The sequence below is a fragment of the Eschscholzia californica genome, unplaced genomic scaffold, assembly GCF_041429995.1.
Source record: "Eschscholzia californica isolate CP2 unplaced genomic scaffold, dmEscCali1.0.p SCAF_4, whole genome shotgun sequence".
In the NCBI taxonomy this organism is placed as follows: domain Eukaryota; kingdom Viridiplantae; phylum Streptophyta; class Magnoliopsida; order Ranunculales; family Papaveraceae; genus Eschscholzia; species Eschscholzia californica.
Genome location: NW_028238461.1, coordinates 8,243,912 through 8,267,193, shown reverse-complemented (window position 1 = coordinate 8,267,193; position 23,282 = coordinate 8,243,912). Strand labels below are relative to the sequence as shown.

General features: G+C 36.8%; 3 protein-coding genes across 5 annotated transcripts; all 3 read left to right on the top strand.

The window, feature by feature from the left end:
• Positions 1–1,780: 1,780 nt before the first annotated feature.
• LOC147542275 (glutamate receptor 3.4-like) lies at positions 1,781–7,474 on the top strand. Its single transcript, XM_086633939.1, has 6 exons — positions 1,781–2,381; positions 3,535–4,883; positions 5,016–5,293; positions 5,545–5,576; positions 5,703–6,112; positions 6,733–7,474. The coding sequence occupies exons 1-6, from the start codon at positions 2,078–2,080 to the stop codon at positions 7,186–7,188; spliced, it is 2,829 nt and encodes a 942-aa protein (XP_086490065.1). The 5' UTR covers positions 1,781–2,077; the 3' UTR covers positions 7,189–7,474.
• A 3,434-nt stretch (positions 7,475–10,908) lies between these two features.
• LOC147542274 (glutamate receptor 3.4-like) lies at positions 10,909–16,869 on the top strand. Its single transcript, XM_086637105.1, has 7 exons — positions 10,909–11,226; positions 11,360–11,684; positions 12,283–13,631; positions 14,300–14,577; positions 14,923–14,954; positions 15,079–15,488; positions 16,107–16,869. The coding sequence occupies exons 2-7, from the start codon at positions 11,381–11,383 to the stop codon at positions 16,560–16,562; spliced, it is 2,829 nt and encodes a 942-aa protein (XP_086493231.1). The 5' UTR covers positions 10,909–11,226; positions 11,360–11,380; the 3' UTR covers positions 16,563–16,869.
• A 302-nt stretch (positions 16,870–17,171) lies between these two features.
• On the top strand, positions 17,172–22,280 carry LOC147542273 (glutamate receptor 3.4-like). 3 transcript variants are annotated; one of them, XM_086637104.1, is made up of 7 exons: positions 17,172–17,415; positions 17,930–18,272; positions 18,391–19,739; positions 19,921–20,198; positions 20,661–20,692; positions 20,806–21,215; positions 21,674–22,280. In XM_086637104.1, exons 2-7 carry the CDS (start codon positions 17,960–17,962, stop codon positions 22,127–22,129), a joined length of 2,838 nt encoding a protein of 945 aa, XP_086493230.1. In that variant the 5' UTR covers positions 17,172–17,415; positions 17,930–17,959; the 3' UTR covers positions 22,130–22,280. The 3 variants fall into 3 exon arrangements, with proteins under 3 accessions (XP_086493230.1, XP_086493228.1, XP_086493229.1); XM_086637102.1 differs by having other exon boundaries at positions 17,400–17,571; XM_086637103.1 differs by lacking the exon at positions 17,172–17,415 and adding an exon at positions 17,537–17,728.
• Positions 22,281–23,282: the final 1,002 nt, after the last annotated feature.

Genomic DNA, 23,282 nt, shown 5'->3' with positions numbered 1-23,282 from the left:
TCCCTAAAATTCTCTTTTTTTTTTTCTTTTTTTTTTGGGTTTTTTTAACTTACCCCCTCATCACTAATTGGTAATTGAGTTTACCCCCCTCAATAATGAGTAATTGAGTTTACCCCCTTAGATTTGCTATTTTTGACAAAAACACAAATGTTGCGTTTGGCGTACGTGAAATAAATGTGACTACCAAGAACAATTATCATTCAATATGATTCCTCGTCGTTGTTCGACTTCACTTTTATTGTTTGATTTAGTCGGTAATAAAATTAGTAAACATTGATTTTGGTTGTAATTTGTGATTTTATCATCTCATGCCAAACATGCCCTTAGTAGTTTTGCTAAAAATACAAAATTCAAGGGGGTAAGCTCAATTACTAATTACTGAAGGGGGTAAACTCAATTACTAATTAGTTTTGAGAGGGTAAGTTCAAAAAACCTTTTTTTTCAGATTTTTTGATTGATTTCAATCTTTCTATCTGTTTCACAATATACACATTATTTAGTATAAATTACGTATATTTCTACAACATAACACATTTAGTATAGTTAAAGTATGTCTAGATGTCAAAGTTATAGTGTTTTTCTGTTTATTGATTCTTGTTTTGTTTCATAAATAACGTGTTATTTATTGTCAAAGTTTCATACTTTATTTCATTTTTTTATTATATGTGTCATACATAACACATAATGTATCGACAATGTTTCTTCCAAAAGGGAAAATGATTAAAATCCTATTTTCTGGGAAGGTTGGATCTTAATCCCTTTCTGAATTTTATTTTGGGCCTAAAATCGGTGGCCCCAAAAATTAATTAATCATTTTGAAGATTTTGTAGAAATATGAATTTTATTGTTATAATTCCAAAAATCGATAACTAAAACAATCAGAGCTATCTCAACAACACTCTATTTCTACAGTGTCCTCTTGAGATATTTGTATTTAATTATCACCACATAATCTTAGAGAACTAAATTTTGTTTTTCAATGTAGAATTTTGTTTTTGTAATTTTAAAACTTCTATGTGGATGCAGTTAGGATTGAGTTTCGAGATGCTCTAATAGACCTCCAAGAAATTTGAGGCTAGGGAGGCCCCTATAGCTAGCATTTTCGGTTGCATATAATTTCAATTAGCTCAGTTGGTAGTATTATTTATTTATTGCACGTTCGAATTCTTAATAAATTAATGATTCTACATTTGGGTTGTCTCCAAATTTTTCCCAAAATAGAATGTTGTTTAGTGAAATCAAGGAACATTAAAAATTCAAGCACAGTTGTGCATTCACGTTCTTAATTATTCTTATGTATATTTATGTCATTTTTAGTTTGTGGGTAGGAAGGAGTATATTGACATAAACTCTAGAATAGATCAGTAGTAAATATTTGGTAGCCCGAGTGGTCGATATGTTGACATAAACTCTAAAATCCTGGAAGTCCCAGAATCGATTCCCAGAAGAGGTGTTTAAATTACGCTGTCCATTTCCAAAAAAATAGGTCAACTGGAGTAGTAGGGTCATATCTTACTGTTTCCAAATGAATTAGTCAAGTTGTTTTCTACAATATGCAAGATTTTGCTTAACCCATTATTCAGTTTGTCAACTACATTTTTACCATTAAAATATTTCTGCATTTTGTCAGCATCCAATTTTGTAATGAACACCTGAAAATGGTTCTTTAAACAGAGGGTAGCTAAAGGTTTATAGTTGTTTAATGTCTAGAAGGATGTCATCTATATGACGTCCCAAAGTCGTTTGTTCCCTTTTTCTTTTTCATATTTTACTCTAAGGTGCGAAGATCGTGAGCTCCAACATTATTTGTTCTGATTGTTTCCCACTTTTGTCTCAATGATAAGACATTGTCTAAGATCAAATCATTCTATAGGTACCCATGGGTGTTAAGAAGTTCCGTGAATTGCAGCATTCTGAAAGTGGGTAGTTCAAATTTTAGTGTTCACATTGATTTATCGAAATTAAACTTTACGTGATGAAAAGGTTCATTCGTTTCCTTTGCTAGTGATATTTGATTCTTTTTTTGCTTGCTGGTATAAACCTCAACAATCTAAAGAGAGGATTGGCATTCACAAGTATGGAGCTCGATTCGACGACTTGTTCCTGCAGGTTAAGACTGCTTCTGGTTGTGTTATTATGTTTTTTGGCTCCTATAGAAGTCAAATGTCAGAACACAAATAGTAGCTCATCCTCATCAAGACCAAGTGTTGTCAATGTTGGTTCTTTGTTTACTTTCAATTCGACTATCGGAAGAGTGGCAAGGCCTGCAATTTTAGCTGCATTTGATGATGTGAATTCTGATAAAACCATTCTTGCCGGGACAAAACTGAATCTTATCATGAATGATTCAGCTTGTAGTTCATTTCTCGGAACATTAGAAGGTAAATGATTTGTACGAATTAGAAAAATTGGTGTTTACTTTAATAATTCAATTAACCATAAGGCTAATTCTACTGGGACTCTATGATCTCCGTTAGAAACCCCAAAACTACTCTTATGAAGAATATGGTCATCCTTAGCTTGCTAAAGATTGAATTCGTACTTAGGAGCTCCTTATGAACTAGTATGTTGGAAAACAAAGGACACATTAAGCAAAATCCTAGTCAACTAAGATTTGAGGATTCCCTAGGGTCACTCGATACTCATTGCTTACTTGGGGCCTGAAACGATAGCAACCCTCGCCCAAGGATAATGTCTGCTCCAATGGTAAATAAGACATTTAGCCGAGAGGAAGATTTTGTCCTTAGATTGAGGTTTGTCTTTGAATATAGCATCGTTTCTGCCCTTCCAAATTGCCCAGATAATAGCTTTGGGAATCATATTGAGGATGATTCTCCTATGCTTGTTGCCTGTAATGCCTTTCCAAGCTAGCAACGTAGCTAAGGCCGAGTTAGGGAAAGACCACCCTACACCCAGGCTAGCAAGGAAACAGTTCCACACACTCATAGATACAAAGCAGAATAAGAAAAGATGAGGACCAGACTCTTCTGCCAGCCCTCTCTTCCTTAACACGTCCATGGTCGGAACTTTCTCCAAACAGGCCACCCACAGAAACAAACTCTGGAGTCTGACTGATTAGTGAGAGTAAAAGGAGTGATCGTTCCCACTAGATTATTAGCCTCATCCACTTCCCAATCTAAACGTCCTCTTCTCAAATCTAATTTCCAAAAATTCGATTCCGAGTAAAAAAAATCACCAATCACCCCTCTCTATTGGCAGATATACTGAAAATTAGGGAAAGCTTATTTGAGCGGAATATCTATAGCCCATACATCTGACCAGAAGCTCGAGTTCTTTCCATCTCCAATTGGCAGTATCCTTAGACGGGTGAGACTCATTGTTATTTGTTGGCCTCACTAACCTACTCGAATAGCAGTAGAGTCTATTTGGGTTCTATTTGACTTTTAAAATCGAAAGCGAGGAACTGATTAGTCTAGAAAAATTTATATACCAATGCTCTAGAATTTTAGAGCTTCCTGAGTCACAAATTTGACTATAGTTTATACTAACAAATATTGAAACTTACTTGTATAGCTTTGCAATTGATGGAAAAGGATGTGGTTACAATAATTGGTCCACAATCGTCCGGAATAGCTCATACCATCTCCAATGTAGCTAATGAGCTTCACGTGCCACTTGTATCATTTGGGGCAACAGATCCTACTCTTTCTGCACTTCAGTATCCTTATTTCGTCCGAACAACTCAAAGCGACTACTTTCAGATGCAAGCTGTTGCTGACTTGGTTGAATATTATGGATGGAAAGAAGTGGTTGCCATTTATGTTGACGATGATAACGGAAGAGGTGGAATAACTGCATTAGGCGATGCATTAGAAAAGAAACGTTCTAAAATCTCTTTCAAGGCTGCCTTCAGACCAGGTTCAACAAGAAGTACTATTAACGATTTGCTGGTTAATGTAAATCAGTTAGAATCTCGAGTTTATATCGTACATGTAAATCCTGATTCTGGTTTAACAGTTTTTTCTGTTGCTAAGTCTCTTGGTATGATGAACGACGGGTATGTTTGGATTGCAACTGATTGGCTTCCATCTCTTCTAGATTCGTTATCACCAGTTAACAATGACACCTTGAATGTCTTACAAGGGGTAATTGCACTTCGTCATCATACTGCAGACTCCGATATTAAAAAGGGTTTTATGTCTAAATGGAATAGCCTAAGATCGAAGGGGAATGCTACTTCAAGCTTGAATTCATATGCACTTTATGCTTATGACACTGTTTGGTTAGTTGCTCGAGCTATTGACAAATTCTTAACCGAAGGAAAAAATATAACTTTCTCTAACAATACCCGTATTCATGACACAAATGGAAGCACTCTAAATTTCGAAAAAACATTGCGTGTCTTTGATGGAGGACCTAACTTACTTGAGAAAATGATGTTGACAAACTTTACAGGTTTGACTGGTCAAATTCAGTTTGACTCGGATAAGAATTTGATTCGTCCAGCATACGACATTATCAACATACGTAGTTCTGGGTCTTCTATAATTGGGTATTGGTCTAGTTATTCGAGTCTCTCTGTTGTTTCTCCTGAAATCTTATACCAGAAACCTCCAAACGTGTCGACGGGCAGCCAGCAACTTCACAGCGTAACATGGCCGGGCGAAACAACTATAAAACCGCGAGGATGGGTATTTCCTAACAATGGGAGGTCTCTAAGAATTGGGGTTCCTAATAGAGTTAGTTATAAGGAGTTTGTGGGAAAAGACGACGGCCCCATTGGAGCAAAGGGGTTTTCCATAGATGTGTTTGAAGCAGCAATCAAATTGTTGCCTTATGCTGTTCCACACACATATATATTGTTTGGGGATGGTGTGCAAGACCCCAACTACAACGATCTAGTGAAAATGGTTTCTGAAAATGTGAGTATTCTGATCTTTAAAGTAGTAGATTTGGGTTTTATGTCCTGTTTGAGTCGATATTTTACAATATAAATATATTAATGTCGTTCAGTCTGTATGCTCTTGAAGTTTTTTCGGTTTTATTTTTAACAGAAATTTGATGCAATTGTTGGGGATATTACTATTTCAACCGCCAGAACAAGAATAGTTGATTTTACGCAGCCTTTTGTTGGATCTGGCCTTGTTGTAGTTATCCCTGTAAAGGAAACAATGACAAGTGCTTGGGCTTTTCTAAAGCCATTCACATATCAAATGTGGTTGGTCATAGGAGCTCTCTTTCTCTTCGTTGGAATCGTTGTTTGGATTCTTGAGCGTCGCAAGAACATTGAATTTCGTGGCACGCCACGACAACAACTTTCAACAATTTTTTGGTTAGTATTTTCCACCTCTTTTACAAACCCACCAAAGGTCTTAAACTAGTTATGGCGATTCATCTAGAAATATTATATTTTGAAGTACTTCGGCCAAAATGACCAAAGTATTTATTTTTCCTTGCCTACTGAAACTGAAATTTTGATTATTTTCTCTTAACCATGTTTGATGCAAGGAATTAAATTGTAGATGTTATTGCTGATTCTTTGAGATTTTAACATTATCTTCGTATTATCATTTTGTCCTGCAGGTTTAGTTTCTCAACAATGTTTTTTGCACATAGTGAGTTAATCTTGCATCTTGTCATATATTTCTCTCTCTTAATTCGAGTGATTTTCGACCTTTATGTTTTAAATCTATGATACTAATATATGTTCATGCTTAATTTGTTTATTCGATCGAATGCAGGAGAAAACACGGTAAGTGCTCTTGGTCGTTCGGTGCTGCTGATATGGCTCTTTGTGGTACTAATCATCAATTCAAGTTACACTGCTAGCTTGACATCCATTCTCACTGTCCAGCAACTCTCTTCAGAATTTGACGGGATCACTAGTTTGATCTCAAGTAGTGACCCGATTGGGGTCCAAGATGGAACCTTTGCAAAAAGTTATTTAATGCAAGAACTAAACATACCCGAGTCAAGGATTAAAAATCTGAAATCTCAAGAGGAATATTCCAATGCCCTTTTGTTAGGGCCGAGAGCTGGTGGTGTCGCTGCCATTGTCGAGGAACTCCCGTATGTTGAGCTCTTCTTATCGGATGCTCATTGCAAATTCAAGGTCGTTGGACAGGAGTTCACAAAAAGTGGATGGGGATTTGTAAGTACTACTACCTACCTAATCGTTCTGTTGACAACCTAAGATAGTGTTTGTTTCTTTCCTTTTCCAAGTGTTGGAATCTGGCTTGTTCCACGACAAAATGGCTCTGGAGTAGTTTCGGAGTTAGACATGTTCGGCAAGTCAAATTCAATGAACATTTGAGAAGAAAAACTAAGCATTTTGAAACCTGATTTCAGCGTTTGAGTCTGTCTGATTGCATATCTAAGACTAGGGGTGGGGAAAGTGTCCAAGAGTCCAAAAACTGTCTGGTACACCCAAGTCCAAGAGCCTATGGCCCGAGCGTCGAAATGCTTGATATCCAGAATGCTTGTCTATTTTAGTCAGCTTGCTCGAGCAATAGAGACCACGATTCTTGAAAGTGCCCGGCCGGGCTTAGCCAACCCTATTGTCGTAATATCCACATAAATAGTTTGTCACGCTCGGTCCAGTGGGAAAACATTATGCGGGGGCACTGTCTGTCTGACTCCCACCCTTAACTAAAACCCTTATTGATGTAAAAACTAATACTATAAATTTATGTTTATTTTCTTGTTTAAGTATTTATCCAATGTAATGTTTAGCTCATGTTGTCCCTAACACACATCATATCATATTAACAGGCTTTCCAGAAGGACTCTCCTCTCGCCGTTGATCTATCGACAGCCATCCTTCGACTATCAGAAAATGGTGACCTGCAAAGGTTTCATGAAAAATGGTTACCACAAACAGGTTGTTCATCAGATAACCAAGTTGATACCAACAAACTCTCCTTAAAGAGCTTCTGGGGACTCTTCCTCATTATCATCGTAGTATGTTTCCTTGCTCTTTTTGTGTTCTTCATAAGAGTATTAAGGCAGTTTCGACGCTATGCCCCGGAGAGTGAAGCTGATCAGGAGGTTGAAAAGGTAAAAAGCCCGCAAACAAGTACTCAAAGCTCGAGGCGCTCACCTAGCTTCATTGAGTTTGTCGACAAAACGGAAGAAGAAATCAAGAACAAACTAAAGAAAAAGAATAGTGCTAATAGTAATAGTAACCACCAGAATGATCAGACTTCTACTTCTTCACCACTTCCATAAGCCAAGTTTTTGTACTTTTAGTTCATTTTTGCATATACAAATTACAGGTTGCGGCCTAGTGGAAGGATAAAAGCGAAATGCAAACATACTAACTTGTGAAATTCTATTTTGTACCAAAAGGAAAGAAGCAGAAATGAAAGTGTTTAGTTCATTTCCCACATCAGAGTACTTAAATCTCTATATACTTGGAGTCTTGTTGGAAGATGAGAACTAAATATTTATTTATTGCAAGTCAATGTTATTTATTTATTGCAAGTTGGTATTCTTAATGAACAATGATTCTTCATGTCATTTGTCTACATGTTTAAATTTTCATCATCGTTTTTGTTATATTTAAGTTCTCTTCTAACTTCCTTAAAAAGAATGTGATCTTGTTAAGTTTGTGGTCATCCAACTCAACCAATTGCCAGTGAGTGGAGAGGACCTAGATTTTATTCTTGGTTGCTAGATTGCTCTTCTTGTTGGGAAAAACGGGTCGAGTCGACGCAGCGGAAATATAAGTTTTCCCCTTTTGTGTTAATTACGAGAAAAATATAGAAGAATTGTGCGAGCAATAAACAAAGAACTGGAAGTAAATAAGACAACAATTTTTAACGTGAAAAACCTCCTCAATATGAGAAGTAAAAACCACGGGACCTAGTCCACCCGAGACTCAGACTCCAAAAGGAATTAATCTCAAACACGAACAAAACCCTCACAAGATAGAACAAAACAGCCCAGAAATATGCAGTCCAAAACGACTCTAAATTCACTAAGATTCCAGACACCAAATAACAATACCTCTGCAAAATTTCAGCTTAATTGGAGAAGATCTCACCGTCGGATTTTCCGAACAACGAAGATTGTGCGTACTGAAAATACTCGGCCATCGCTCTTCTCGGCAGACTCTTTCTCTCTCGTCTCTTCTTGTGCGTTTCTAATTGTGTTGTCTTGATTGTCTACTTTTAATTAAGATTAAGAGTTCTATTTATAGATTCCCCTTTAACCCTAATTCCACCGACCTAAGTAACCGACCCAAAGAAACTCGACTCGGGTCGGGTTTGGTTTCCTAATCCAAACACAACTAGATTTCCCCACTAGGAGGAAAACCCAACAAACTTCCCCTCGGATTAGGTGGGAGAAACAGCTAGCCATGTTGCCTCCTTGACAGCCCTGGAAACAGCCAGCTCCGCTTTTTCTCGACAACCCTGAACAACCAGCCCCGCTATCCCTCGAAGATATTTCAAATCGAACAATTTTTTCATCATATACATCTTATTATTTTCTGTCTTCCGAGCAAACAACTGCTCCAGCTTCAACCACAACGAACGAGCATTAGTCTCATTTTTAATATGACGTAACACATTATTATCTACCCATTGCCTCATCAAACCACACAGTTGGCGATGTAGCAATGCCCACTGATCATCAGTCTTCTCATCGGGTTTCTTCTCATGAAACACCGGAGCGTGAAATTCCTTCACAAAGAGTAAGTCTTCCATCTTACCCTTCCATAGATGATAATTATCACCATTCAAACTTATCATTCTACCCATATTTTCCATCATTAACACAAACAAACCAATAACCAAAGTTATCACAATCGAAAGAACTCTCTAACCTAGAGCTCTCATATCACTTGTTGGGAAAAACGGGCCAAGTCGACGCAGCGGAAATATAAGTTTTCCCATTTCGTGTTAGTTACGAGAAAAATATAGAAGAATAGTGGGAGCAATAAACAAAGAACTGAAAGTAAATAAGACAACGATTTTTAACGTGGAAAACCTCCTCAATATGAGAAGTAAAAACCACGGGACTAGTAGTCCACTCCAAATCCACTATAATAAGTAATTGAGTTACAGGCTACATCCACCCGAGACTCATACTCTAAAAAGAATCAATCTCAAACACGAACAAAATCCTCACAAGAAAGAACAAAACAACCCAGAAATATGCAGTCCAAAACGACCCTAAATTCACTAGGATTCCGGCCACCAAATAACAATCCCACCGTACAAATTTTAGATGAACAAGCAGGAATACCTCTGCAAAATTTCAGCTTAATCGGAGAAGATCTCACCGTCGAATTTTCTGAACAATAAAGATTGTGCGTGCTGAAACAAATCAGCCCTGCTCTTCTCGACAAACCTCTCTCTCTTCTTCTCTTGTGCGTTTCTAATTGTGCTCACACTTCTAGTTAAGATTAAGGCTGCTATTTATAGACTTACACTTAACCCTAATTCCACTGACCTAAGTAGCCGACCTAAGGAAACTCAACTCGGGTCCGGGTTTGGTTTCCTAATCCAAACCCAACTAGGTTTCCCCACTAGGAGGAAAACCCAACACTTCTCTCATGCGGGACTATTCCAACCGATCTAGTGAAAATTAAAGAACAGTAGAAACCAAGTTTAATTGTGAGATCATTTGGATTCATAATTTTCTCATATTATATCTCTTGTATGTACAATCATTTATAACTTAACTACAAAATAAATATAGTTAGATAATTAATGTAAGTAGAATAAGATATATTTCTAATCTAATGACAAAATTATAAAAATATATCAAAATATAAGATATATTCTCTCCTAATTCCAACACTCCCCCTCAAGCTGTGGCGAAGATGTTGACGAGCCATAGCTTGACAAGTAATGACTGCAGTAATGATGAACTAACATGTTTAGTAAACATATCGACAGTTTGATTAGAGTATAAGACAAAAGTTGGTTTGATGACACTAGAGCAAAATAGACAACCATTCATTTTTATAACACAGAATTAATATAAAAATAAAAACCATGCACTTACAAGGGATGGAAAAAACGATGTAGCACTTACAATTGATATTACTTACTAAGTGACTGTTAGCACTTATAAGTGCTAAAAAAAATCAAACACCCTCTAAGACATCTCTAGTGCAAAGCTTAAAATATCTCTATTAGTCGTATGTGTGAAGTCTGAATTGAAATTCTAGTTCTTCTTCTGTCTCTAATACAAATTTCTATAGTTACTATGTTTACTTTCTTGACATCATTATATGATTTTTAATGGTTTAAATTCAAATATTGATACTAATTAGAGATATTTCACTTTATTTCGAAAGTGTCCTCTTAATATATCCCTATCAAAATACCATCATATAATCTTTTTTTTTTATGATAGAACCATCATATAATATTAGAAATCTAAATTGAGTTTTGCATTTTAAAAAGAATGTTTTTTTTAAATGCTATGTGCCAAGTAGCCTCTAAGATTAAGTACCGAAACGCTCTATGGACCTCCAACAAATTTGAGGCTAGGGAGGTGCCTATACCATTTTCGGTTCCATATAATCAAGTAGCTCAGTTGCTATTATTTATTTATTGCACGTTCGTATTCTTAATGAATTAATGATTCTACATTTGATTTGTCTACATGTTTTATTTTTCAGTTTTGTTTGTTTGCATTCTCCAAAGTTTTTTTTTTTGTTTGTTTTGCATTAATCAGCAGGCTGAACTGCTGAAGCATTCTCCAAAGTTTTTCCTTGAATAGAATGTTGTTTAGTGAAATCAAGCTTAGTTGTGCAGTCCACGTTCTTAATTATTCTTATGCATATTCTTGAATAGTATATTTGTCATAGAATAGGTTAGTAGTCAACATTTGGTAGCCCAAGTGGTCGTTAATGTTGACATAAACTACAAAATCTTGGAGGTCTTAGGTTCCACTACGAGGGGAGGTGGATTCCATGGTTTATTGAACTGGAGTAGTAGGGTCAAATCTTACTGTTTACAAATGAATTAGTCAAGTTGTTTTCGAAAATTTGCAACATTTTGTCAACTACATTGTTACCATTAAAATATTTCTGCATTTTGTGGCATCCAGTTTTGTTATGAACACCTGAAAATAGTTCTTTAAACAGAGGGTAGCTAAAGGTTTATAGTTGTTTAATGTCCAGAATGATGTCTTCTATACCACGTTCGAACTCGTTTTTTTTCCTTGTTTCTTTTTTCTTCATATTTTGCTACAAGTTGCGAAGAACGTGAGCTCCAACATAAGTGAATTGCAGTGTTCTGAAAGTGGGTAGTTCAAATTTTAGTGTTCACATTGATTTATCGAAATTAAACTTTACGTGATTATAAGGTTCATTCGTTTCCCTTATTAGTGATATTTGATTCTTTTTTTTCTTGCTGGTATAAACCTCAACAATCTAAAGAGAGGATTGGCATTCACAAGTATGGAGCTCGATTCCACGACTTGTTCCTGCAGGTTAAGGCTGCTTCTGCTTGTGTTATTATGTTTTTTGGCTCCTATAGAAGTCAAAGGTCAGAATACAAATAGTAGTTCATCCTCGTCAAGACCGAGTGTTGTCAATGTTGGTTCTTTGTTCACTTTCAATTCGACTATCGGAAGAGTGGCAAGGCCTGCAATTTTAGCTGCAGTTGATGATGTGAATTCTGATAAAACCATTCTTGCAGGGACAAAACTGAATCTTATCATGCATGATTCAGCTTGCAGTCCATTTCTTGGAACAATAGAAGGTACATGCATACTTTGTATGAATTAGAAAAGTTGATTATACGGTTTTCTTTCTTGACCTCATCGTTGGTGTTTACTTTAATAATTCTATTAACCATAAGGCTAATTCTACTAGGACCCTATAATCTCTGTTAGAAACCCCAAAACTACATTTATGAAGAATATGGTCATCCTAAGCTTGCTAAAGATTGAATTCGTACTTAGATGCTCCTTATGAACTAGTATGTTGGAAAAGAAAGGGCACCCTAAAGCAAAATCATAGTCGACTAAGATTTGAGGTTTCACTAGGGTCACTCGACCCTCATTGCTTACTCGAGTCCTCAAATGATTAAAAGACTTGCTCTTAGCATTTGGCAGTATTGTTAGACGGTTGAAACGCATTGTTATTTGTTGGCCTCACTAACCTACTCGAATAGCAGTAGAGCCTGTTTGGGTTCTATTTGACTTTTAAATTTAAAGCGCAGAACTAGTTAGTCTAGAAGAATTTATATACTAATGCTCAAAACCCAAATCACCATGAGAATAAGAGAACTTAAACACTTCGAGAATTGTTATATCTACAGTTTCTATACTAACAAATATTGAAACTTACTTGTATAGCTTTGCAATTGATGGAAAAGGATGTGGTTACAATAATTGGTCCACAATCGTCCGGAATAGCTCATACCATCTCCAATGTAGCTAATGAGCTTCACGTGCCACTTGTATCATTTGGGGCAACAGATCCTACTCTTTCTGCACTTCAGTATCCTTATTTCGTCCGAACAACTCAAAGCGACTACTTTCAGATGCAAGCTGTTGCTGACTTGGTTGAATATTATGGATGGAAAGAAGTGATTGCCATTTATGTTGATGATGATAACGGAAGAGGTGGTATAACTGCATTAGGCGATGCATTAGCAAAGAAAGGTTCTAAAATCTCTTTCAAGGCTGCCTTCAGACCAGGTTCAACAAGAAGTACTATTAACGATTTGCTGGTTAATGTAAATCAGTTAGAATCTCGAGTTTATATTGTACATGTAAATCCTGATTCTGGTTTAACAGTTTTTTCTGTTGCTAAGTCTCTTGGTATGATGAACGACGGGTATGCTTGGATTGCAACTGATTGGCTTCCGTCTCTTCTAGATTCGTCGGCACCAGTTGACAATGACATGATGAATGTCTTACAAGGGGTAATTGCACTTCGTCATCATACGGCAGACTCCAATATTAAAAAGGGTTTTATGTCTAAATGGAATAGCCTAAGATCGAAGGGGAATGCTACTTCAAGCTTGAATTCATACGCATTTTATGCTTATGACACTGTTTGGTTAGTTGCTCGAGCTATCGACAATTTCTTAAACGAAGGAAAAAATATAACTTTCTCTAACGATACCCGTATTCATGATACAAGTGGAAGCACCTTACATTTCGGAGCAACGTTACGCATCTTTGATGGAGGACCTGAGTTACTGCAAATAATGACCTCGACAAATTTTACAGGGTTAACTGGTCAAATTCAGTTTGACTCCGATAAGAATTTGATTCATCCAGCATACGATATTATCAACGTACGTAGTTCTGGGTCTTCTATAATTGGGTATTGGTCTAGTTATTCGAGTCTCTCTGTTGTTTCTCCGAAAATCTTATACCAGAAACCACCAAATGTGTCTACTGGTAGCCAGCAACTTTACAGCGTAACATGGCCCGGCGAAACAACGATAAAACCGCGAGGATGGGTATTTCCTAACAATGGGAGGTCTCTAAGAATTGGGGTTCCTGATAGAGTTAGTTATAAGGAGTTTGTGACAAAAGACGACGGCCCCATTGGAGTAAAGGGATATGTTATAGATGTGTTTGAAGCAGCAACCAAATTGTTGCCCTATGCTGTTCCACACACATATATATTGTTTGGGGATGGTGTGCAAGGGCCCAACTACAATGATCTAGTGAAAATGGTTTCTGAAAATGTGAGTATTCTGATCTTTTAAAGCTTAGGTGGTATGTGTTTTTCGGTTTGTTCTGAATTTGAGTCATTTTTGGTGTGTTTATTGCTGACTTATTTTATGGTTGACTCCAATGGAATTAAAGTCAACTTAAGGCAGCTTTTAAGATGAGTCAGCGGCACAACTTAGATAAAAATAAGCAGGGCCGGCCCAAGTATATCGGGGGCCTAAAGCGAAATTAAAAATTGGGTCCCCATACGATGGATATTAGAAAAAAATTAAATAAAATTTAAACAATGCAAATGGTAAGTATCGAACGCTTGACCTTTTACGCAAGATATGAACTATTTACCACTAAGCTACACCTTAAATTATGTTTGAAATTGGTTTAAAGTATAATTAGTCTTTCGAAAGTTACATACGAAATAGGAAACATGAGACCCTTGATTATTTGGGGCCCAAAGCGACCGCTTTGGTGGCCTTGGTCACGGGCCACCCCTGAAAATAAGTAAACATTCCGAAATCTGACTTGGGTCAATTCAGACCTGAACATGAAAAGAAAAGACCACCTTAGATATGATCATCTAGTAGATTTGGATTTTATCTCCTTCTGTTTGAGTCGACACTATAAATACTTCAATGTAGTTCAGTCAGTATGCTTATGAAGTTTTTTCGGTTTTTCTTTTCAACAGAAATTTGATGCAACAGTTGGGGACATTACTATTACAACGAACAGAACAAGAATCGTTGATTTTACGCAGCCATTCATTGGATCTGGCCTTGTTGTAGTTATCCCTGTAAAGGAAGTACAGACAAGTGCTTGGGCTTTTCTAAAGCCATTCACATACCAAATGTGGTTAGTCATAGGAGCTCTCTTTCTCTTCGTTGGAATCGTTGTTTGGATTCTTGAGCATCGGATTAACACTGAATTTCGTGGCACACCAGGACAACAACTTTCAACAATTTTCTGGTTAGTATTTCCAACTCTTTTACAAACCCGCCAAAGGTCTTAATCTAGTCTCTACATTTCTTTTCCTACCGAAACTGAAATTTTATTATTTTCTCTTAACCATGTCGGATGCAAGAATATTTCCACTAAATGACCGAAATATTTCCATCCCTACCGAATTATTGGCCAAAACCGAAATTTGATCCCTTTCATGTAGATATTCATTTTTTACAGTAGGAGAATATTAAGCATCCTCTAAGTCACCCTCTATGTAACTCTATCATTTCCGTAGACTATATTGTAGATGTTATTGCTGATTCTTTGAGATTTTTAACATTATCTTCGTATTATCATTTTGTCCTGCAGGTTTAGTTTCTCAACAATGTTTTTTGCACATAGTAAGTTAATCTTGCATCTTCTCATATATTTGTCTCTCTTAATTCGAGTAATTTCGACCTTCGTGTTTAAATCTATGATACTAATATATGTTTGTGCTTCATTTGTTCATTCGATCTAATGCAGGAGAAAACACTGTAAGTGCTCTTGGTCGTTCGGTGCTGCTGATATGGCTCTTTGTGGTACTAATTATCAATTCAAGCTACACTGCTAGCTTGACATCCATTCTCACAGTCCAGCAACTCTCGTCAGAACTTGACGGGATCACTAGTTTGATCTCAAGTAGCGACCCAATTGGGGTCCAAGATGGAACATTTGCAAAAAGTTATTTAATTCAAGAACTAAACATACCCGAGTCGAGGATTAAAAATCTGAAAACTCAAGACGAATATTCCAATGCCCTTTTGTTAGGGCCGAAAGCTGGTGGTGTCGCTGCCATTGTCGATGAACTCCCATATGTTGAGCTCTTCTTATCGGATGCTCAATGCAAATTCAAGATTGTTGGACAGGAGTTCACAAAAAGTGGATGGGGATTTGTAAGTACTACTACCTACCTAATCATTCTGTTGACGAAGTAAGATAGTATTTGTTTCTTTCTTTTTTCCTGGTGTTGGAATCTGGCTTGTTCCACGACAAAATGGCTCTGGATATAGTTTCGAAGTTAGACATTTTCGCCGAGTCAAATTCAGTGAACAATTGAGAAGAAAAGCAAAGCATTCTGAAACCTAACTTCCACGTTTGAGTCTGTCTGATTGCATATCTGAACTTCTAAGAAAATCAAGACTAAGGGGTGGGGAAAGTGCCCAAGAGTTCAAAAACTGTCTTGTTCACCCAAGTCCAAGAGCCTACGACCCGAGCCTTGAAATATGCCTGATACCAAAATGCCTGTCTATTTTAGTCAGCTTGGGCGGGCAATAGAGACAACGATTTTTGAAAGTGCCCGGCCCAGCTGAGCCAACCCGATTGTCGTTTTAGCAACATAAATAGTTTGCCACGCTCGGTCCAACAGGAAAACAGTATGCAGAGGCTCTGTCTGTCTGACTCCCACCCTTAACTAAGACCCTTATTGATGTAAAAACTAATATAACTTTATGTTGTTAAGTATTTAGCCAAAGCTCATGTTGTCCCTAACAGACATCATTTCATATTAACAGGCTTTCCAGAGGGACTCTCCTCTCGCCGTTGATTTATCGACAGCCATCCTTCAACTATCAGAAAATGGTGACCTGCAAAAGATTCGTGATAAATGGTTACCACAAACAGGTTGTTCATCAGATAACCAAGTTGATTCCAACAGACTCTCCTTAAAGAGCTTCTGGGGACTCTTCCTCATTATCGTCGTAGTATGTTTCTTTGCTCTTTCTGTGTTCTTCATAAGAGTATTAAGTCAGTTTCGACGCTATACCCCGGAGAGTGAAGCTGATCAGGAGGTTGAAAAGGTAAAAAGCCCACAAATAAGTACTCAACGCTCGAGGCGCTCAACTAGCTTCATTAAGTTTGTCGACAAAACGGAAGAAGAAATCAAGAACAAACTAAAGAAAAAGAATAGTACTAATAGTAATAGTAAACACCAGGATGATCAGGCTTCTACTTCTTCATCACTTCTATAAGTCAAGTTTTTGGACTTTTAGTTCATTTTTGCATATGTAAGTTACAGATAGCAAGCGGTCTAGTCGAAGAATAAAAGCGAAACGCAAACATACCAACTTGTGAAATTATGTAATTGAGTTATTTGAACCGAAAGAAAGAAGCAGACATGAAAAGTTGAGTTCTTTCCCACATCAGAGAACTCAAAATCTCTATCTACTTGGGCTCTTGTTGGAACAAGGAAACCATATATTTATTTTATTAAATTGTCACAATTCAATTTTATTTATTTATTGCAAGTTGGTATTCTTAACGAATAATGATTCTTCATGTCATTTGTCATCATATTTTAATGTTCATCATCGTTTTTTGTAATTTTTTAGGTTCTCTGCTAATTTCCTTAAAGAGAATGCGATCTAGTGAAAACTAAAGAACATTAAAAACCAAGCGTAGTTGTCAGATCCACCTTTTTATTTTTCATAAAAAGGTATGACTTATGAGTAATGACCCTTTTTGATGTTTTCTCGATAATTGTTACAGAAAATGTCAACCTGTTTTCGCGAATTTGTTAGATTTTATGAAAAGGTCCGAAACAAAAGTAATATAAAGATTTTATTATATAACGCATACGTGAGAGGAATAAGTCCGACCAATTGTCAGTTTGTCAACCCATTTTCATGGAGTAGAATATTCATCGTTTCGTGGCTCCAGGTTGTTGTAGTTGTTTGATATTTCACCATCATATGGCAAAGAATGTGAGATCCAACATCATTTTTTTTTAATTTGTATCCAAGAGTTGACTTAAAAGACCTGTATTTAAAATTCCCACTAATATAGAGTTTAGCTTATTTGACTAAGTTGCTATTTTGTACACAGGTGAGTCAATGTTCATCTATTTCTTTCCTGTTTGAGTGCTCTCACAGAGTTATTCTTGTTCTTATGTGGGTAGAGGAAATTTTGGACCCATGTTGATGTTATCTGAATGACTGATGTTTTCAAGAATCTTGGTTTCTGAACATCTGGTTTTATTGTGTGAGTGTTCTTGTTTCTTGTTTACTGAAAGAAAACAATTTGTTGTTACTTTGATCTATTTGAGTTATTCTTATGCTTCTGTTTGCTATTCTCTTATGTGGGTAGGGCAGTTTTAGGGCACAAGTTAATTTGAGTAAACTGTTCCAGAATTGTCTAGGTTGGTAATGGTTCATTTGGTTTCGTTGTTTGAGTGCTCACATTTCATGTTCCTATGGTGGTTTGTGAGAGTGGGTAGCTCGAATTTCGGTGTCCACATTGATCAATTGAAATTGAATTCTATTTGGTGATATTGTGATAAGGTTGTATTTCTCCTTTAATAATATTTCATTGTTTTTTGCTTGCTGGTATAAAACCTCAGGAATCTATAAGAGAATCAACATTCCCAAGTATGGAGCTCCAATCGATGGTTGGGCCGTGCAGGTTGTACTTGTTAAGACTGTTTCTTCTGGTTTTGTTATGTCTTTTGGCTCCTATAGAAGTCAAAGGTCAGAATACAAATGGTAGCTCATCCTCATCAAGACCGAGTGTTGTCAATGTTGGTTCTTTGTTTACTTTCAATTCGACTATCGGAAGAGTGGCAAGACCTGCAATTTTAGCTGCATTTGATGATGTGAATTCCGATAAAACCATTCTCGCAGGGACAAAATTGAATCTTATTATGCAGGATGCAGCTTGCAGTGTATTTCTCGGAACAACAAAAGGTAAATGACTTGGATGATCACTTCAATAGATTTTGATGTTAAGCTTGTTAACAGAAACTTCATGTGTGTCGTCTATTTCGATAAATGCAAGGTTTTAACATTTGGGTTACTTGTACAGCTCTGCAATTAATCGACCAAGATGTTGTTACAATAATTGGTCCAGAATCTTCTGGAATAGCTCATACGATTTCCAGTATAGCAAATGAACTTCATGTTCCACTTGTATCATTTGCGGCAACGGATCCTACTCTTTCTGCACCTCAGTATCCTTATTTCATTCGAACAACTCAAAGTGACTACTTTCAGATGCAAGCTGTTTCTGACTTAGTCCAGCATTATGGATGGAAAGACGTGGTTGCCATTTATGCTGATGATGATAATGGAAGAGGTGGTATGACTGCATTAGGCGATGCATTAGCAAAGAAACAACTCAAACTCTCCTTCAAGGCTGCCTTAAGTCCAGGTTCCACAACAAGTACTATTAATGATTTGCTGGTTAATGTAAATGAGTTAGGACCTCGAGTTTATATCGTACATGTAAATCCTGATTCTGGTTTAACAGTTTTTTCTGTTGCTAAGTCTCTTGGTATGATGAATAGTGGTTATGTTTGGATTGCGACAGATTGGCTTCCGTCTCTTTTAGATTCATTAGAATCAGTTGGTAGTGACACGATGAATGTCTTACAAGGGGTAATTGCACTTCGCCATCATACTCCAGATTCCGATATTAAAAAGGGTTTTATGACGAAATGGAATAACCTAAGATTGAAAGGCAATGCTACTTCTAACTTAAATTCATATGCATATTATGCTTATGACACTGTTTGGTTAGTTGCTCGGGCTATTGACAAGTTCTTGAGCGAAGGAAAAAACATATCTTTCTCTAAAGATACCCGTCTTCATGACACAAACGGAAGCACACTGCATGTCGAAGCAACATTGCGGGTCTTTGATGGAGGACCTAACTTACTTGAGAAAATGACTTCCACAAACTTTACAGGTCTGACTGGTCAGGTTCAATTTGACTCGGAGAAAAATTTGATCCATCCAGCATATGATATTATCAATATTGGTGGTTCTGGGTCTCATATGATTGGGTATTGGTCTAACTATTCGAAACTCTCTGTTGTTTCTCCTGAAGTCTTATACCAGAAACCTTCAAATGTTTCTACAAGTAACCAGCCACTTAATAGCGTAATATGGCCTGGCGGAACAACGATAAAACCACGAGGATGGGTATTTCCTAACAATGGGAGATCTCTAAGAATTGGGATTCCAAATAGAAATGTTTTCAAGGAGTTTGTGACAAAAGACAATAGCGGGGGTGGACCAAAGGGGTATACTATGGATGTGTTTGAAGCAGCAGTTAACTTGTTACCTTATTCTGTTCCACGCACATATATTATGTACGGGGACGGTGTAGAAAGTCCTGATTACAATGAACTAGTGAAAATGGTTTCCGAAAATGTGAGTATTCTAGCTTGGTTTTTCACAGATAAAATGCTTCGTTTGAGATTTTAAGACTTAGATTCGATTTAATCTCTTTCTCTTTTATCGATATTTTGGGCATTTGGCATTGTAAATTTTCACTTCAGTTCGTTCATGAAACTGATATCCTTTTGAAACATTATCTTTCTTCGATTTTCAGAAATTTGATGCAGCTGTTGGGGACATTATGATTACGACCAACAGGACAAAAATAGTTGATTTTACGCAGCCTTTCATTGCGTCTAGCTTAATTGTAGTAGTCCCTGTAAAAGAAGTAAATTCAAGTGCTTGGGCTTTTCTAAAGCCATTTACATATCAAATGTGGTTAGTCACTGCAGGTTTCTTTCTCTTTGTTGGATTTGTCATTTGGATTCTTGAGCGTCGAAATAACAAACAATTCCGTGGCACACGAGGGCAACAACTTTCAACAATTTTCTGGTCAGTATTTTCAACTTCGATAAAAATCCACCAATGGTCTTACACTGGTCAGTGCCGATTCATGTAGATTTTCATTTTTTTTGCGCGTATGGAAATTTTTTCTCGCTTATTAGACTCCTTTTAAGAGGGGAATTTTCCACAACGATACAGGGTTTGTGCTGAAAAGTCATCTGATACTCGCATTCCGTTTTGTGAAGAAAGCCCGGAATCTGATCCAGGATGACTCTTTCAAACAGGATGCCCATAAGATATACTTTTTCTTTACTTCATGTCTATATAATCTCTTAAATGGGGATTTTGCATCACATGAATATCTCATCTTATCGTTTACTATGAGCTTCTAATGTTGCAAGTTTACATGTATATTTGTTAGTGTGCTTGAAGACCAATGCTGTTTATATACTCGGGTCTGTTTTCTTGACAAAGATTTTGACGTTTCGATGTTGATTTTTAATCTGACAGGTTTAGTTTCTCCACAATGTTTTTTGCACACAGTGAGTAATAAATCTTTCATCTTGTCCTATGTTTTTCTCCTTCAAGTCTTCATATATTGATTTCGATTGAATGACTCGAACTTCTTGGTGTTTGCTCCTTTGATCTAATGCAGAGGAAAACACCGTAAGTCCACTTGGGCGTTGGGTGCTGCTGATATGGCTCTTTGTAGTATTAATTATCAATTCAAGCTACACTGCCAGCTTGACATCTATTCTCACTGTCCAGCAACTCTCATCAGGAATTGACGGGATCGCTAGTTTGATCTCGAGCAACGACCCTATTGGGGTCCAGAATGGAACATTTGCAAAAAGTTATCTAATCAATGAGCTAAACATACCTGAGTCAAGGCTTAAAAATCTGAATTCTCAAGACGAATATGCCAATGCTCTTCTGCTAGGACCCCGTGGCGGTGGTGTTGCTGCCATTGTCGATGAAGTTACATACCTTGAGCTCTTCTTATTGAGTGCTAACTGCAATTTCAAGATTGTTGGACAGGAATTCAGGAAAAGCGGATGGGGATTTGTAAGTACTACCAATAGACCATTCTGTTTTGTTTTTTTCTTTAATGTCTGAATCTGGCTTGTCCTCGGGTAAAGTGGGTTAAGCTAGTTGCACGTTTTCGCCAGTCGAATTTTGCAGATATGAACTTCAGAGGGAAGTATAAAACTTAGAGTGGGAGTAGGAAAATGTCCGAGTGCCTGATACTCGTTTCATCCACTTGAGTTGGATTAAGCCAAAGCTCAAGGGCCAATATGCCCCATACCCGATTAGCTCAGCTATTTTGGTGGGCTTGGACAGGCAACGGAAGCCAAGTTTTCTTTAATAGTGCCCAGCCTGAGTCCACGGTTGTCCAGCCCACCGTAACGAAGACCCAAGTTGACGTAAAAACTACGATAAAATTGATGGTATTCATGTAAATCTGTACCATATGTAATGTTGAGCTCCCATTGTTCTAACAGATATAAGTTCCATGTTAACAGGCCTTCCAAAAGGACTCAACTCTTGCTGCTGATCTATCGACGTCAATCCTTCAACTAGCAGAGAATGGTGATTTGCAAAGGATTCATGACAAATGGTTACCACAATTAGGTTGTTCATTAGATCACAAAGTTGATTCCAGTATACTTTCTCTAAAGAGCTTTTGGGGGCTCTTCCTCATTATTGCTGTAACATGTTTCATTGCTCTACTTCTCTTCGTTGTAAGAGTAGTGTATCAGTTTCGTCGGTATAACTTAGTGAGTGAAGCTGATCAGGAGGAGTTCGAAAAGGAAGAAAGCGAACATGTAACAGCTAGTCGACGCCAAAGCCAGTCAACTAGCTTCATTGAGTTCGTCGACAAAATGGAAGATGAAATCAAGGACAAACTAAAGAAAAAAAATAGTGGTGAAAGTAAACACCAAGATGAACAACCCTCTTCTTCTTCATCACCTCCTTAGTGATTTTTTTGTATAAGAGTTTTGAAATCCCTCCTTAATGAAATGTTCACATATTTGTTTGAATATATTATTACAAATTTAAGAATAATAAATGTACCATAAGATCTGATTTATTACAAAGATAAATACAAACAAAAACTTCTGTGACTCATTTATTGTGACTATTGTTTGCCAAAATCTCATCAAACCATGAGTTGTCAATTTTACTATTTATATCATCAAATTTGGATTTTTTATTTTATTTATTTTGGAAGCTGACTACGATCTACGGTAGTCATTACAATGACATTGATACATCAAAGATGTGATTAGTACGATAACCGTCAAATGTAAACTCTTACAAGAACGGACGTAAAACCAACTGAACTATGACTTAAAGTTCAACTACGTTATTTGTACTTTAATAACTTAAGTTCAGAAACCGATGGAATCCACTTCTCTAGCAATCGAACCCAAAACCCCCAAAAGTTTAAATTTTATGTTGGACCACTTAACCACCAAATGATGACAATTTCAATTTTTTATTACTTAATCACTTTTGGATGGCAATATATGGAAGAATAAAAATATTATATTAACATATTATCTAGTGGGAGGTAAGTCAAGTATAATTGACTTATTAGACCTCTTTAATTGGAGGATCCAAACACAAACACTCAATATTAAAATATATATAATTTACATGAAAGATTTATAAAATAAATATATATACTAGATTAAAAGAAGAAAGCAAAACTGGCTACTACTTTTTTTTCTTCTTCCACCATTACTACAACTAAACTACATTCGTTACTCTCATACATACAACGATATAGGATCTTCTTCTTCTTCCTCCATCACCCCCAAAATCGTATTCTCGTGGCTATATTTGTCGATTTCTTCAAGATCATCAGTTCTAGAATCATGCATGGATCTGACTAAGTATTATCTCACTTTCTTTATAACAATTTTTTACTATCGATCAATTCGTTTTCTAGAACATTATTATGACCAATAGTCATCGCTCTTCGTGCTCATGGGTATGTGGAAAAGCTAATTCATTGTCATGGTTGTGTCCTAAACCAAGTTCATCACTGTGAGTCTGTCTTGGAACAGGGGCGTTAGGGACGCTCACAACCCGTCCCAAAAACATAAGACACGCCCAGAGTAATGG

Excerpts from the sequence above, each read along its gene's own strand:
- LOC147542273 (XM_086637104.1), top strand. The coding sequence starts at position 17,960 with ATGGAGCTCCAATCGATGGTTGGGCCGTGCAGGTTGTACTTGTTAAGA. Across the intron at positions 18,273-18,390 it reads ATTTCTCGGAACAACAAAAG|CTCTGCAATTAATCGACCAA; the intron begins GTAAATGACTTG and ends TTACTTGTACAG. Across the intron at positions 21,216-21,673 it reads GGAAAAGCGGATGGGGATTT|GCCTTCCAAAAGGACTCAAC; the intron begins GTAAGTACTACC and ends CCATGTTAACAG.
- LOC147542274 (XM_086637105.1), top strand. The coding sequence starts at position 11,381 with ATGGAGCTCGATTCCACGACTTGTTCCTGCAGGTTAAGGCTGCTTCTG. Across the intron at positions 13,632-14,299 it reads TGAAAATGGTTTCTGAAAAT|AAATTTGATGCAACAGTTGG; the intron begins GTGAGTATTCTG and ends TCTTTTCAACAG. Across the intron at positions 14,955-15,078 it reads AACAATGTTTTTTGCACATA|GAGAAAACACTGTAAGTGCT; the intron begins GTAAGTTAATCT and ends GATCTAATGCAG.
- LOC147542275 (XM_086633939.1), top strand. The coding sequence starts at position 2,078 with ATGGAGCTCGATTCGACGACTTGTTCCTGCAGGTTAAGACTGCTTCTG. Across the intron at positions 2,382-3,534 it reads ATTTCTCGGAACATTAGAAG|CTTTGCAATTGATGGAAAAG; the intron begins GTAAATGATTTG and ends TTACTTGTATAG. Across the intron at positions 6,113-6,732 it reads CAAAAAGTGGATGGGGATTT|GCTTTCCAGAAGGACTCTCC; the intron begins GTAAGTACTACT and ends TCATATTAACAG.